This window comes from Schistocerca cancellata, chromosome 2 (genome assembly GCF_023864275.1).
Source record: "Schistocerca cancellata isolate TAMUIC-IGC-003103 chromosome 2, iqSchCanc2.1, whole genome shotgun sequence".
Classification (NCBI taxonomy): Eukaryota; Metazoa; Arthropoda; class Insecta; order Orthoptera; family Acrididae; genus Schistocerca; species Schistocerca cancellata.
The window spans coordinates 272,665,337-272,679,023 of NC_064627.1; the positions used below are offsets into that span (position 1 = coordinate 272,665,337).

Consider the following 13,687-nt stretch of genomic DNA (forward strand, 5'->3'; position numbering starts at 1 on the left):
TCCGTTATGGGTGCTTATTTGGTTGTAGAAATAAGTGGTTGATAAGGCTTTACACTCAAGAACGGATCGTGGGATCGAGCTCGCGTTACGAGTGGTACAATATGACTTCTGCATGCACCGTATTGGTGGTCTGAGTAGTGTGCACGTTGAAGGAGATATTGATTTACAACAGGTGATAAAAATTCGCTCCTTCCGATACCTTTGTAAGGAAACGAGCACGAGACGGAAAAGTGGGATACTCACCTCGCGCGGAAGGAGTACTTGCAGGTGGTGTTGGTGGGGTAGCTGGACGGAAAGTTGGGCGAGTAGAAGCGGCCGTGCGCCGGCGAGGAGCGACTGCTGGTGAACAGCTGGTCGCAGCGCGTGCCCCTCAGCGGCCGGCCCGACGACTTGAACAGTCCTGCAACAGCGCAGCCGCAGCGAAACTGAACTTCCTCAAATGTAACGTATTGCGAATACATAGAGAGAAGGATCCTTTACTGTATGATTATACAGGGTGAGTCACCTAACGCTACCGCTGGATATATTTCGTAAACCACATCAAATACTGACGAACCGATTCCACAGACCGAACATGAGGAGAGGGGCTAGTGTAATTGTTTAATACAAACCATACAAAAATGCACGGAAGTATGTTTTTTAACACAAACCTACGTTTTTTTAAATGGAACCCCGTTAGTTTTGTTAGCACATCTGAACATATAAACAAATACGTAATCAGTGCCATTTGTTGCATTGTAAAATGTTAATTACATCCGGAGATATTGTAACCAAAATTGACGCTTGAGTACCAACCGTCCGCTGTTCGATCGTGTGTATCGGAGAGTACCGAATTACGTAGGGATCCAAAGGCAACGGTGATGGACCTTAGGTACAGAAGAGACAGGAACAGCGCATTACGTCCACATGCTAACACCTTTTTATTGGTCTTTTTCACTGACGCACATGTACATTACCATGAGAGGGGAGGTACACGTACACACGTGGTTTCCGTTTTCAATTACGGAGTGGAATAGAGTGTGTCCCGACGTGTCAGGCCAATAGATGTTCAATGTGGTGGCCATCATTTGCTGCACACAATTGCAATCTCTGGCGTAATCAATGTCGTACACGCAGTACATCTGGTGTAATGTCGCCGCAGGCTGCCGCAATACGTTGTTTCATATCCTCTGGGGTTGTAGGCACATCACGGTACACATTCTCCTTTAACGTACCCCACAGAAAGACCTCCAGAGGTCTAAGATCAGGAGAACGGGCTGGCCAATTTATGCGTCCTCCACGTCCTACGAAACGCCCGTCGAACATCCTGTCAAGGGTCAGCCTAGTGTTAATTGCGGAATGTGCAGGTGCACCATCATGCTGATACCACATACGTCGACGCGTTTCCAGTGGGACATTTTCGAGCAACGTTGGCAGATCATTCTGTAGAAACGCGATGTATGTTGCAGTGCTCTCCGATACACATGGTCGAACAGCGGAGGAGTGGTACTCAAGCGTCAACTTTAGGTTACAATATCTCCGGATGTAATTAACATTTTACAATGCAACAAACGGCACTGATTACGTATTTGTTTATATGTTCAGATGTTCTAACAAAACTAACGGGGTTCCATTTAAAAAAACCTAGGTTTGTGTTAAAAAACATACTTCCGTGCATTTTTGATTGGTTTGTATTAAACAATTACACTAGCCCCTCTCCTCACGTGCGGTCTGTGGAATTGGTTCGTCAGTATTTGATGTGGTTTACGAAATATATCCAGCGGTAACGTTAGGTGACTCACCCTATATGATAGCGGAACAAATACTGGTAGCAGTTACTTCTGTAAAATATCTGGGAGTATGCGTACGGAAGGATTTGAGGTGGAATGATCATACAAAATTAATTGTTGGTAAGGCGGGTGGCAGGCTGAGATTCATTGGGAGAGTCCTTAGAAAATGTAGTCCATCAACAAAGTAGGTGGCTTACAAAACACTCGTTCGACCTATACTTGAGTATTGCTCATCAGTGTGGGATCCGTACCAAGTCGGGTTGACAGAGGAGATAGAGAAGATCCAAAGAAGAGCGGCGCGTTTCGTCACAGGGTTATTTGGTAAGCGTGATAGCGTCACGGAGATGTTTATCAAACGCAAGTGGCAGACTCTGCAAGAGAGGCGATCTGCATCGCGATGTAGCTTGCTGTCCAGGTTTCGAAAGGGTGCATTTCTGGATGAGGTATCAAATATATCGCTTCCCCCTACTTATCCCTCCAGAGGATATCACGAATGTAAAATTAGAGAGATTCGAGCGCGCACGGAGGTTTTCCGGCAGTCGTTCTTCCCGCGAACCGTACGCGACTGGAACAGGATAGGGAGGTAATGACAGTGGCACGTCAAGTGCCCTCAGCCACACACCGTTGGGTAGCTTGCGGAGCCGGCCGGAGTGGCTGAGCGGTTCTAGGCGTTACAGTCTGGAACCGCGTGACCGCTACGGGCGCAGGTTCGAATCCTGCCTCGGGCATGGATGAGTGTGACGTCCTTAGGTTAGTTAGGTTTAAGTAGTTCTAAGTTCTAAGGGACTGATGACCACAGCAGTTAAGTCCCATAGTGCTCAGAGCCATTTGAACCATTTGCCTTGCGGAGTGTAGATGTAGATGTTGAAAAATCTGTTTTACTAGGTAAAAACTTCCTACAGCCCAGATAGCATAAATGTTTCTTTCTTTACAATAATAACCTGTTTCTACTCATCTTACCTGAAGATGGCAGCAAAGTCTGTCGAAACCTGTTGTTGTAAATAAAGAAATCTTTTTGCGATCTTGGCTTCAGGAACGTTTTAACAATCACACCACTCTTAAAGAGCAGCTCGGCCCACAAACACCGCTGTACACGACGCGACTCAGATAATGTGAGGAGCTGTAGTGTCCGCTAGTCTAGCAATACCTGCTGCGCGAGATTACAGAATCGGTACACGTAGAGAGATAAGCAAGATCTTTGAAAACGAGCTGCTGTTTATTTTAGTTTAAGGAAGCACCGATCTGAGCTTGTTTGGAGACTTTCTAGGCGTGGCGAAGCCCACTTCCTACGCATCTTACTGTAAGGTTTGATAACAGCAATCTTTCGCAATGAGAAACATAACGAAACATACAGCCTACTAAGTATCAAACGGAACGCCGGTTAGTTGTACGTACAGTAGTCTTTAGGCTCTGCAGTGAATCAGTGAGACAGCTGCTAATATTAAGGATGTGTGGTTTCTTCCTCACTTGCACCAATGGGTGCAGTATGTATAAAACGTAAATCTCTTAGCATGTCCTGGAAAGTATGCAATAGGTGGAAACTGCACTGAATAAAAAATACAGTTCTGTAAGAGGTTCTCAGATTCTTATTCAGGGAATTGTGCTGCACATGGTCGCTGAATAAACTGCACGTCAAACTCACATTACGAGGTTGTAAGTAACATGTTATATTATCAAAGGATCAACGGCGCAGCCGCAACTGCAAACCGTTTATAGAAAAAAACACAGTTAAATGGCCTCAGGACCATAGCACCGCCTTCCGCAGGCAGTTAAAGTACTTGGATTCGTAATAATTTATATTTCAGAGTGAAGCTGGAAAATTATCCCTAAACTACGAAGGAAACCGTGAATTACTAGCAAGCTATTGGTTTCAAATGGCTCTGAGCACTATGGGACTTAACATCTGAGCTCATCAGTCCCCTAGATCTTGGAACTACTTAAACCTAACTAACCTAAGGACATCACACACATCCATGCCCGAGGCAGGATTCGAACCTGCGACCATAGCGGTCACGCTGATCCAGACTGAAGCGCCTAGAACGGCTTGGCCACAGCGTAGCAAACTATGCAAGATATTTCAAGAAATTGCTGAACTGTGAGGAACGAAGAGCAAAATTTCTAGAACAAAATCCAGAATGTACTAACACAAACTCATAACGCCCTAACATGGATGAATTCCAAAATATCATTAAAGATTTGAAGAATGATAAGGCCCCAAGTCAAGATTCAGTAACTGCTGAAATATGGAAAATGGCAGGCTGTAGAACGGTCAAGAAGCTACATGGAATCTTTCAAGAACTCTGTGAAAAGAAAGATATAACAAAAGATTAGAAAACACCATTAATTTATCCAACTCACATAAAAAGGGAATATAACTGACCCCAACTACTACGCAGGAATTTCCCTCCTTCCAGTGAGTTACAAAATTCTTTCAAAGACATTACAAAAGAGGCTGGATCAGCAATCAGCAGAGTACTAAGGACGGTTAAGAAAAGGACGACTCCCTGTGGAACAAATTTTAAATGTGAAATTTAGAACCACATGCAGAAGAATGAGATCAAAAAGCATTTATATAAAATTTGGAAGGAATTTAAAAAAAATCATGTGATTCGACTAACAGCGTGACATTGATCAACACCTTGAAAGAGTCTGGAGCTGACAAAAAATCAGCGGAAGTCATGAACGACACATTAACAAATACAAACCTCAAAATTAAATTTTTTGTGGAACCTCCAAAGCTTTTAGGATCAAAACTGGGGTAAGATAAGACAAGGAGAGGGCTTTTCCCCACTGCTGCTCAATTGTACACTAGAAGCGGTAACTTGGGAATGGAGGAAAGTACCAGAAGATGGAGGAATTGTGGGAAAACGGGATAATATGAGATTTTTTGGCTTTTGCAGACGACCTCGTCATCGTAGCTGAATCTGCAGAAGATGATATAATGTAGATAAATGTCCTTCAAGAGACAGCTTAAGAATCCGGCCTAAGTTAATCCTTTTAAAAACATGAATATTTGACAGGTACGAATGAGACACCGAAATATATGGAAACTGACTATGGAACAATAAGATGTCTGCAGAACTTAAACATCTTGGTAAAATAATACAAACAAATGTTTCAGACAATGAAGCCAGTTCAAAAGTATGAAGAAGATGGAAATGGCTTTCCTGCTAACAAAGGACAGTATAAGAAGCGTTTTATTTACCTTAATCCGAAACTCCGGCACTATGATACTGTAATTAAAGCAGACTGCCTTTACGCTTCAGAATGGTAAATACAGCTAAACAGTTAGGTGAAACGGAAAAGAAGGAAACCAATATAGTTAGGAAAATGTTGGGACCAAAGTATAAGAATGCAAGATGGAAATTAGGAAGTGATAAAGAAGCTTATTAAGAAATAGAACCAGTGCCAAACACAGTGAAGAACAGAAGAGTTTTGTTCTACGGACATCTAAAACTGCTAGGTGAAAATAGGATAACGAACACAATAGCTTCCTTTTTCGACAGAAGCCCAAAAATGTCAATGACAGTTGATGAAAGAAGTTAAATTTTCATTTTATTATAAATGAAAATTTAACTAAAAAAAATTTCCAAATTTACTTCTGTAGTCCGCCTCTAAGATAACTACCGCCGACTTATTTTGGTCAGCTCGTACTATGAGGGCTTCATGTTCTGATAACTTACTATTAATTGGCTTTATAATGACACCGTCCGAGTTTTTATTCGCATATTTTATAACGCTTAGACCAGCCGAGTATACAAAGGAACCCGATCAGCCGAGCAGACCAAGGAACGCTCAATTTTTTGTAGAATACCATATCTGGGTGCAGTATCCGAAAAAACTGGCAGATGCATGAGACCTAAATACATTGTTCCAGCGCGCTTTGCATTTCCTGATACAGGCAGAAGACTCAGGCGCATAGCAAGAGCTGTGGCGAATAAATACAATGAAGCGGGTATACAGTGAGCGACATACGATGATTACTCTAAGAAGTACATAGTGCAAACCGGTAGGTTATTTCGAATAAGATTCCGGGAACACCTTAACTTCAATAACCCACGATCTGTATTAACAATGCACTTACGCGGAGAGGGGCGCAGCATTACAATCCCTTCAGAAAATTTAATACTTTTCATTAAAAAGAAAAAAGTCATATTTAGAATATACTAAATTAAGCAGAAATTTTCAGATATAAAAACGAAAATGCACAGTTTACGTTGAATAATTCTGGCTACTTTTGATTTTTTATGTGAGTAGATATTCATGAGTATATGACGTCACACTGTCGACATGGTTAGCTTCCGTTCCGCCAGCTAGCTGGTCTCTCTTTGTCGTTCGTGGGGGCCACTTTTACGTTTCCCAACAACGAGTTGTCCTGCCGTCACATCGGTAAGACGCTGCTGCCTGATACACTCCACACAGTAATTTGGATAGTGACGCGAATAATCACGTTAACAGTGGCAATTTTTCATCGCCAATCCTGCCCCTTTTAAGTATTTTAGCATCCGCTCGCTATAATATATCTTTCTTCGTTCTTTTTAGAGGCATTGCAAATTTTAATGAAAGGACCACGTCTTCGTTACATTTAGCTCGCCATGGTATTGACAACATTAACTGAGTAGTAAAAATTTTGACTAGGAGCGTTGGGTACACCTACGATATATAACATTGTGAGTATATTTTTGACATTCATGTATTAATTTTAATTTTCAGAAAATGTGGTGACACTGTGCTTTACTTTTTAGCATGTAGATTACACCTGACCGCCTTTAGGCCGCGAAACCGATTACGTTTCATTAAACAACAATTTTACCGTCCGCAGCTCGTGGTCGTGCGGTAGCGTTCTCGCTTCCCACGCCCGGGTTCCCGGGTTCGATTCCCGGCGGGGTCAAGGATTTTCTCTGCCTCGTGATGACTGGGTGTTGTATGATGTCTTTAGGTTAGTTAGGTTTAAGTAGTTCTAAGTTCTAGGGGACTGATGACCATAGATGTTAAGTCCCATAGTACTCAGAGCCATTTGAACCATTTTTTGAACAATTTTACCAGTTGATAACGGAATTATTCCTTACATCAGACATTTATACTAGTCTGGCATCATGCGTCACATTTCCAGTATATATGCACTAATGTGTGAAGCAACTGAGGTGATAGTTGGTATTAACTCATGTATTAATAAGCAGCATTATTCACATGTACAAATGGTTTTTCTACATTATAACGTTAATAATTTGATTATAATTTTTTCAGCCGAAGAACAGCAACAACACACTATTAAGCCTGTATCTTCGGCAGCCACTGACGCTTTGCCTGGACATTCCAGTGCGCAAGACCATTCAACTGGAGTTCGTAGTGCCATTGCGTGCGCCACCAACAGACAAACGCAGACTAGTAAAAACAAACTGCGCTGATGATGTCAATAACGCTCTTTCTTCATAAATAGATATTTTACCCTAAAACTTATCTGCCAGTTGTATCCACAGTCTGTCATAAATGGCTTCTTTCTTTTCCAGACGATGGCCCAATCCTGGACTCGACATTCACTAATTTTTGAAACATGTACAGTACTATGTATAGATTTTATATTTATACTTCTAGTTAGTGTCCTATGCGTAATATGTTGTCAATATAGTTTTTTAATGTTTGCCGGGCGTTGTGGACGAGCGATTCTAGGCGCTTCTGTCTGGAACCACGCTGCTGCTGCGGTCGCAGGTTCGAATCCTGCCTCGGGCGTGGATGTGTGTGATGTCCTTAGGTTAGTTAGGTTTAAGTAGTTCTAAGTCTAGGGGACTGATGAACTCAGATGTTAAGTCCCATAGTGCTTAGTGTCTTTTGAACCATTTTTTCTTAAAGTTTCAACCAAACATGCTTTCTCCTCAATTAATTCAAAACCAACTCTTTTCAGCGTAATACACCGAAAGTATAGCGCCGATGAGAGATAGGCAGGTGAGATAAGTCGTTTGGCTGTACGGGGTATAAGGTGTACTTAGTAATTTTTTCTCTGCTCCCCCTCCCCTTCCTGAGCATATTGAATGATACAGACGCCTCTTATGCGAAATTTAATGTGCTTTCGCGTAGTGTAGTGACTTTCTTAATAACATGTATATTGACCAAAAAATCACTGCTACTAACCACGCTCCAGAACCCAAACAAATAGTCAAAAATGCTTACTAATGCATTTTGTGGGCAATTTGATTTACTTTGTGCTGCTTTAGACTTTCTCGACGTAGTAACTGCTTCATTGGTTCACGGGCGTCATGTCGAATAATGATGTAGCACGAAGCTGCGCAATATTTGGACGAAAAGGCTGCTCATCATCTTCAGGTGCTAACTGACGTGTCGCTTTTTTTTCTTTATTGTTATTTTCATACCTTATACAGGCAGGCCGGCAACGGCAAACTATGCCGCTCTTCGGCCACAGATAGGACAATCGGTACATAAGGAGCCGTTGAAAAACAAACGTGGTGGATAAACAACAGTAGACAGAGAAAATTAAAATACATGGAGCCGTTCACGGGTGCAGTGTCCGAACAAAAAACGTTCAGAACGTGGACACAAACAGAGATGACAGAAATGACACACGTGAGCGATGGAGCACAAACGATGAAACACTGAAACACTAACACGAAGGCACACACAAACACTGGCGACGATCTCCGGCGCAAGAATCTTCACTGTTCATGTACGAATCTGAGGACCTGCCAAAGGAGAAAAGGTGGAGCAGGAGGGAGAGGGGAAGGGTGTAGATTCCACTGGCTGAGGAGTGGGGAGGGGGAGGAAAGAAGGAAGGGGAGTAGCGGAAACCCAGGGGGAGAGGAGGGAGGGAGGACGAGAGAAGGGAGAGAGGGTGCCCTTGGGAAAAACACAGGGGGTGGGAGGGGAAGATCAAAGTTGGTAGGAGGAGTAGATGGAGGGGATGTGGGCATCATCAGGGAGGGGAAGTTGGCGGAAGCCACCTTGGGCAAGGATATGGAGAGTGGAGAGATGGAGAGCAGGTGGGATGCAGGAATACATGGGTGGCAGCGGACAGGGGTGGGAGAGGATGGGAGTGACAAGCGGGTGAGGGGGATCAAGTTTGTGAGAGGTGTAGAGAATCTGTATCCGTATAAAAGGAGGAGGTGTGGGAATGGAATTACGTCATACAGGATCCGAGTGGGGGAGGGGAGGTGGATGCGATAGGCGATGCAGAGTGCATGGCGTTCTAGGATTTGAAGGGATTCGTAAAAGGTAGGAGGGGTGGAGATCCAGGCGAGATTGGCGTAGCATAGCAGAGGATAGGGCGGATGAGGGATTTGTAGGTGTGGAGGATGGTGGAGGGGTCCAGACCCCATGTGCAGCCAGAAAGGAGCTTGGAGGAGACGGAGTCGGGAGTGTGCCTTGGCTTGGATTGTCCAGAAAAACACAGGGGGTGGGAGGGGAGGATCAAGGTTGGTAGGAGGAGTAGATGGAGGGGATGAGGGCATCATCAGGGAGGGGAAGTTGGCGGAAGCCACCTTGGGCAAGGGTACGGAGAGTGGAGAGACGGAGAGCAGGTGGGATGCTGGAATACATGGGTGGCAGTGGACAGGGGTGGGAAAGGATGGGAGTGACAAGCGCGTGAGGGGGATCAAGTTTGTGGGAGGTGTAGAGAGGCGACGGTCAAGGGTGACGCCAAGATACTTGAGGGTGGGGGTGAGGGTGATAGGATGGCCATAGATGATGATATAGAAATCGAGGAGACTGAAGGAAGGGGTGGTTTTGCCTACAATGATCGCCCAGGTCTTTGAAGGATTGACCTTGAGCAACCACTTGTTGCACCAAGTGGTGAACCGGTCAAGATGGGATTGGAGGAAGTTTTGGGAGCGTTGCGAGGGTAAGGAAGGCGGTGTCATCGGCGTACTGGAGAAGGTGGACGTGGGGTGAAGGCGGCGGCATGTCCGCCGTATATAGAAGGTAGAGAAGAGGGGATAGGACGGAATCTTGGGGCACACCGGTGGCGAGGTAGAAGGTGTAGGAATCCGTGTTATGGATGGTGACATAGGAAGGACATTGGGAAAGAAAGGACCCGATCAGACAGACGTAGTTGATAGGAAGGGCGAAGGTTTGGAGCTTGAAGAGGAGACCAGAATGCCATACACGGTCGTAATCACGTTAAAGGTCGAATGAGAGGAAGATGGCGGAGCGACGGGAGTTGAGTTCATCGGAGAGGAGATGAGTGAGGTGAAGGAGAAGGTCATCGGCAGAAAAAGGACGGTCGAAAGCCACACTGGGTAGCGGGAAGGAGGCGGTGCTGGCGGAGGTGCTGGTGGATGCGTCGCATGAGGATGGACGTGTTGCTGCAGTGGCTTGCCAATATATACTCTGACTCGCTGCAAAAGCGCAGGCACAAAGCGTTGAGGCTATAACATCGTAGACGAATCATAGAGCTCGGCGACATCCAGTGCTCCCTGCCGGGGAACAGCCAATGGTCTTCTCATTCGTGACACGGGAAAAACGCGGCCGCAATTACGGCCCAGGACGCGTGCGGACAGAGTGTTGGCTCCCAGCTCAAGTGTGCGAACTTCGATTCTCCGTTTCTGTTGACTCGGAATCGTTCGTCTGCGGCCGACGATGCCTTAGTACGGCCAGCGCTGATTCCCATGCCTTGCTGAGTTGAAATCCCGTGTCTCCACTGACCGGGTCGTTATTAAAGTAATTTTGACGGCTTCTTTAATGATGGAGGCCCAGTACGTGTAAGCGGACGAAATTATCTTTGTCTCTGCGTAGCTCATGCTGTGACCCGTGTCAAGACAGCGTTTAGCCACAGCAGACTTTCCTGGCTGACCCAGCACGTCTATCCTCAACAGTGCGACACGTCTGGCCAATGTATGATTTCCCACACTGGCATGGCATTTCATATATCCCTGCTCTCCTTAGGCCTAGGTTGTCTTTAACAGAACCCACATGGTGCAGATTTAATTAGATTACGGATCTGTTTATCAGAGTACCCGTTTTGCACAAACACAGAGCGAAGATGGCGAGGCTCTGCTTATAAGTTCCCTGCATCTGAGATGTCTCTACCCCTATGACCAAGAGTCCGCAACACGCCACTGCGTTAAGATGGTTTATGGCAGCTCGTAGTTCGTAGATATAAGTCAGTGTGAGTTCGTTTGTGAAACCACATTCTTTTATGCGGACCAAGACATCAAGAATCGGGGGGCTCTCCTTCTTCTTAATTTCCATGGTGAAGCAAATGCTGGGATGGAGGGATTTAAGGTGTTCCAGAAATTCAGGAAGCATTGCTGTTCCATGTGGCGAAACTAAAAAAACGTCTTCCACATATCTCTGGAAACATTTAGGTTTCAACACCGTTGACTATAGTGCTCTTTCCTCGAAATCTCCCAAAAAAAGAGTAGCTACAATGGGAGAAAAACGGCTACCCATAGCAACACTGTCAGTCTGCTCAAAATATTGTTCGTTAAATAAGGCGAGGTAAACACAGGTTTAAATAAATGTAAGACTTTCTCCTCCAGCTTAGTTCCTATATGTTTTAATGAAGCCATCAAAGGTACTCGAGTTAACAAAGAGACCACATCAAAACTCTCTAATATGTCAGCTGGTTCGAGATGCAGAATATTCATTCGTTGTATAAAATCTTCTGAGTTTCGAATTTGATGTTCACATTTTCGTAGGAGTTGGCTTAGATGAGAAGCCAAATGTTTTGACAGGTAATATGTTGGAGCACCTATATTGCTCACGATGGGGTGAAGACGAACCCCTTCTTTATGGATTTCATGCTGTCCATAAAGTCGTGGTGTAACTGGCGCTTGTATTCTCAAGCTCTTTTTCAAGAAACCGGTCGCTATTTGCGACCGCACTTTCCCCACGTTGCGAATGAGAAGGCCTTGCGAATGAAAAGGCCATGGCCCGTTTGCCTGGCAGGAGGCACTGAATGTCGCCTGCATTTTTGTTGCCAGTCAGCGTATGTATTGGCGAGCCATTACAACAACAAGTTAATAAGGACATGAAGATGACGAGCAGCTGTCTCGTCGAAACACTGTGCAGCCTCCACAACATTATCCGACGAGACGCCGTGAACCAATGAAACAGTTACTATGTCGGGAAAGTGACAAATAGCATGCCTGGTATCTCTACGGGGAGGAGATTGTCAACAGAGTATGTGAGTTCGATAAACTCCGCAAGAAGGGGAAAAGACTGATGTGCTCTCTTGCGTTTTTACTGAGATGTCGGGACCAGTAAACTATACCAACATTCGCCATGTTCACTCATTACACAGAATCTGCGGCTGCCAAGAGGATCAAACAACAGGCTGGCATGGAATTTTTGAGAGAAAGAATCTGTTATACTAGGCGATAATTAGACGGAGTCTCCAGGAGCTTGCTTTCACTGCATCTGAATGTCTGGTAAGGTGGCAGAATAAATGAAGGTCAATTTCGCACCTTACATAAGAGTTTTATGCATCATAATGGGAATATGAATATGACACCTAACTTACTTCAGCGGTAATGAACAGATTTGCTTGTAAGTATATAACGCAAAAGGGAAGACACTCAAATAATGGTATTAACAAACCACTCCTATATAATGCATGTTACTGAGCAGAAGGTGAAACAAGCAGTTAGAGGAAACGGTTTGTGTGGAAGCCAGCACGGGTAGATGCAGAGGCCGCGCCCCACGAGGCACTACAGAAAGCTCTTAAGGGGGCGCGTCCCGCAGCGAGAGTCAGCGACCGGACAGGTGACTCATACTGCAGGGCGAATAATGGGCACCAGAAGTAGGACAGAAAACAGCTTTAGAAAACTGCGTTTCGACATTCCAAATGGATACGAACAGGACCAGTGACGCACTTGATCACGTGAACTGCAAGAGGTACACACGTGATAGACGCATGTAACTTTTTAGGCGTCTGGAGCAGGTACAAAACGTCCGATTGGTGGAAATGTACCGCGAAGGAGTAAAGTGTCGAGATTTCGACTCAGTTCAATGGTAGGACCCTTGCGATTGGTAGAGAGAGTTTCCACAAAATAAGAGGAACGTTCCTATTGGACGAAAAAAGCCGTGACGTGGAGAACGAAAGATCCCAGGTGGGGAGAGAGTTTGGCTACAAGAAAGACAAGAGCCAAATTTTTGAGGATTCTTCTTTCAACTGGGGTCAATTGCAGAACGGAGTGCGTAATGCCCTGTAAGATACAGAGGTGAAATTTGTATGAACAACGCATTCACCGCAGCTGACCTCTAGCTAGAAATTAGCTGTAGCGTCGTTGAGCTCCAACTGTGGTGAAACGAACCAGCCAGTTAGTTAATTATTCTTGCGAAAACTGAGAGGGTATTATAATATGCACGCTGCTCCAGCCATGTGCGTGTATATTGCCATAGTCTGAGACTAGGGATGAGCTCATGTTTTATCGCATATCGAGAGACATAGGGAGAGTTCCAGCTGGAAAATTCAGCAAAGGCGTAATTAGATTTTATAGGAATTTCAGTGGCGAGAGCAGTCATGCAGGTGACAACTCGTCGCTGCTAAGGGAAATACCGCGAGCAGAGGCGTAAACTTGTTGGTTCACCATTTTGCGTCAAGTGTAAACTCGAGCGACCTTGGCTAATCTTTTGCTCTACTTGTCACGAAACTAACCATCCTCTGTAGATTTGATTGTCATTCTAAAAATAGTACTGAACTGTGAAACAGAGTCGGATGATTTATCGTAGTACTGGACAACATAACATAGTCGTAAGAAGAATTTTGTAAAGAAACTTCTAGTTAAATATTAATGTTGTTGTGTTTAGGATATTTTAACTTTCTGAGAGTTACATTTTAATGAGGCCGAGATGTGTCCTCTTGACAACTGTCTTAACATTGCCACATTTTAAACTATGTAAAAGCATATGTGCTGAAAAGTCTTGGTTGCAATTTTAGTTCTTTTATTTATCAACTACATGTTTCA

General features: G+C 44.5%; 1 protein-coding gene across 1 annotated transcript in view; it reads right to left on the reverse strand.

Moving 5' to 3' along the window:
- LOC126153215 (uncharacterized) overlaps nucleotides 1-461 on the reverse strand; it is a 206,824-nt gene extending 206,363 nt beyond the window's left edge. Inside the window, exons 1-2 of the mRNA XM_049916054.1 lie at nucleotides 413-461; nucleotides 244-369 (exon numbers count right to left, since the gene is read on the reverse strand). Of these exons, the coding sequence (XP_049772011.1) occupies nucleotides 244-369; nucleotides 413-461 (175 nt within the window). The remainder of the gene's footprint in view (nucleotides 1-243; nucleotides 370-412) is intronic.
- Between the last annotated feature and the right edge of the window lie 13,226 nt (nucleotides 462-13,687).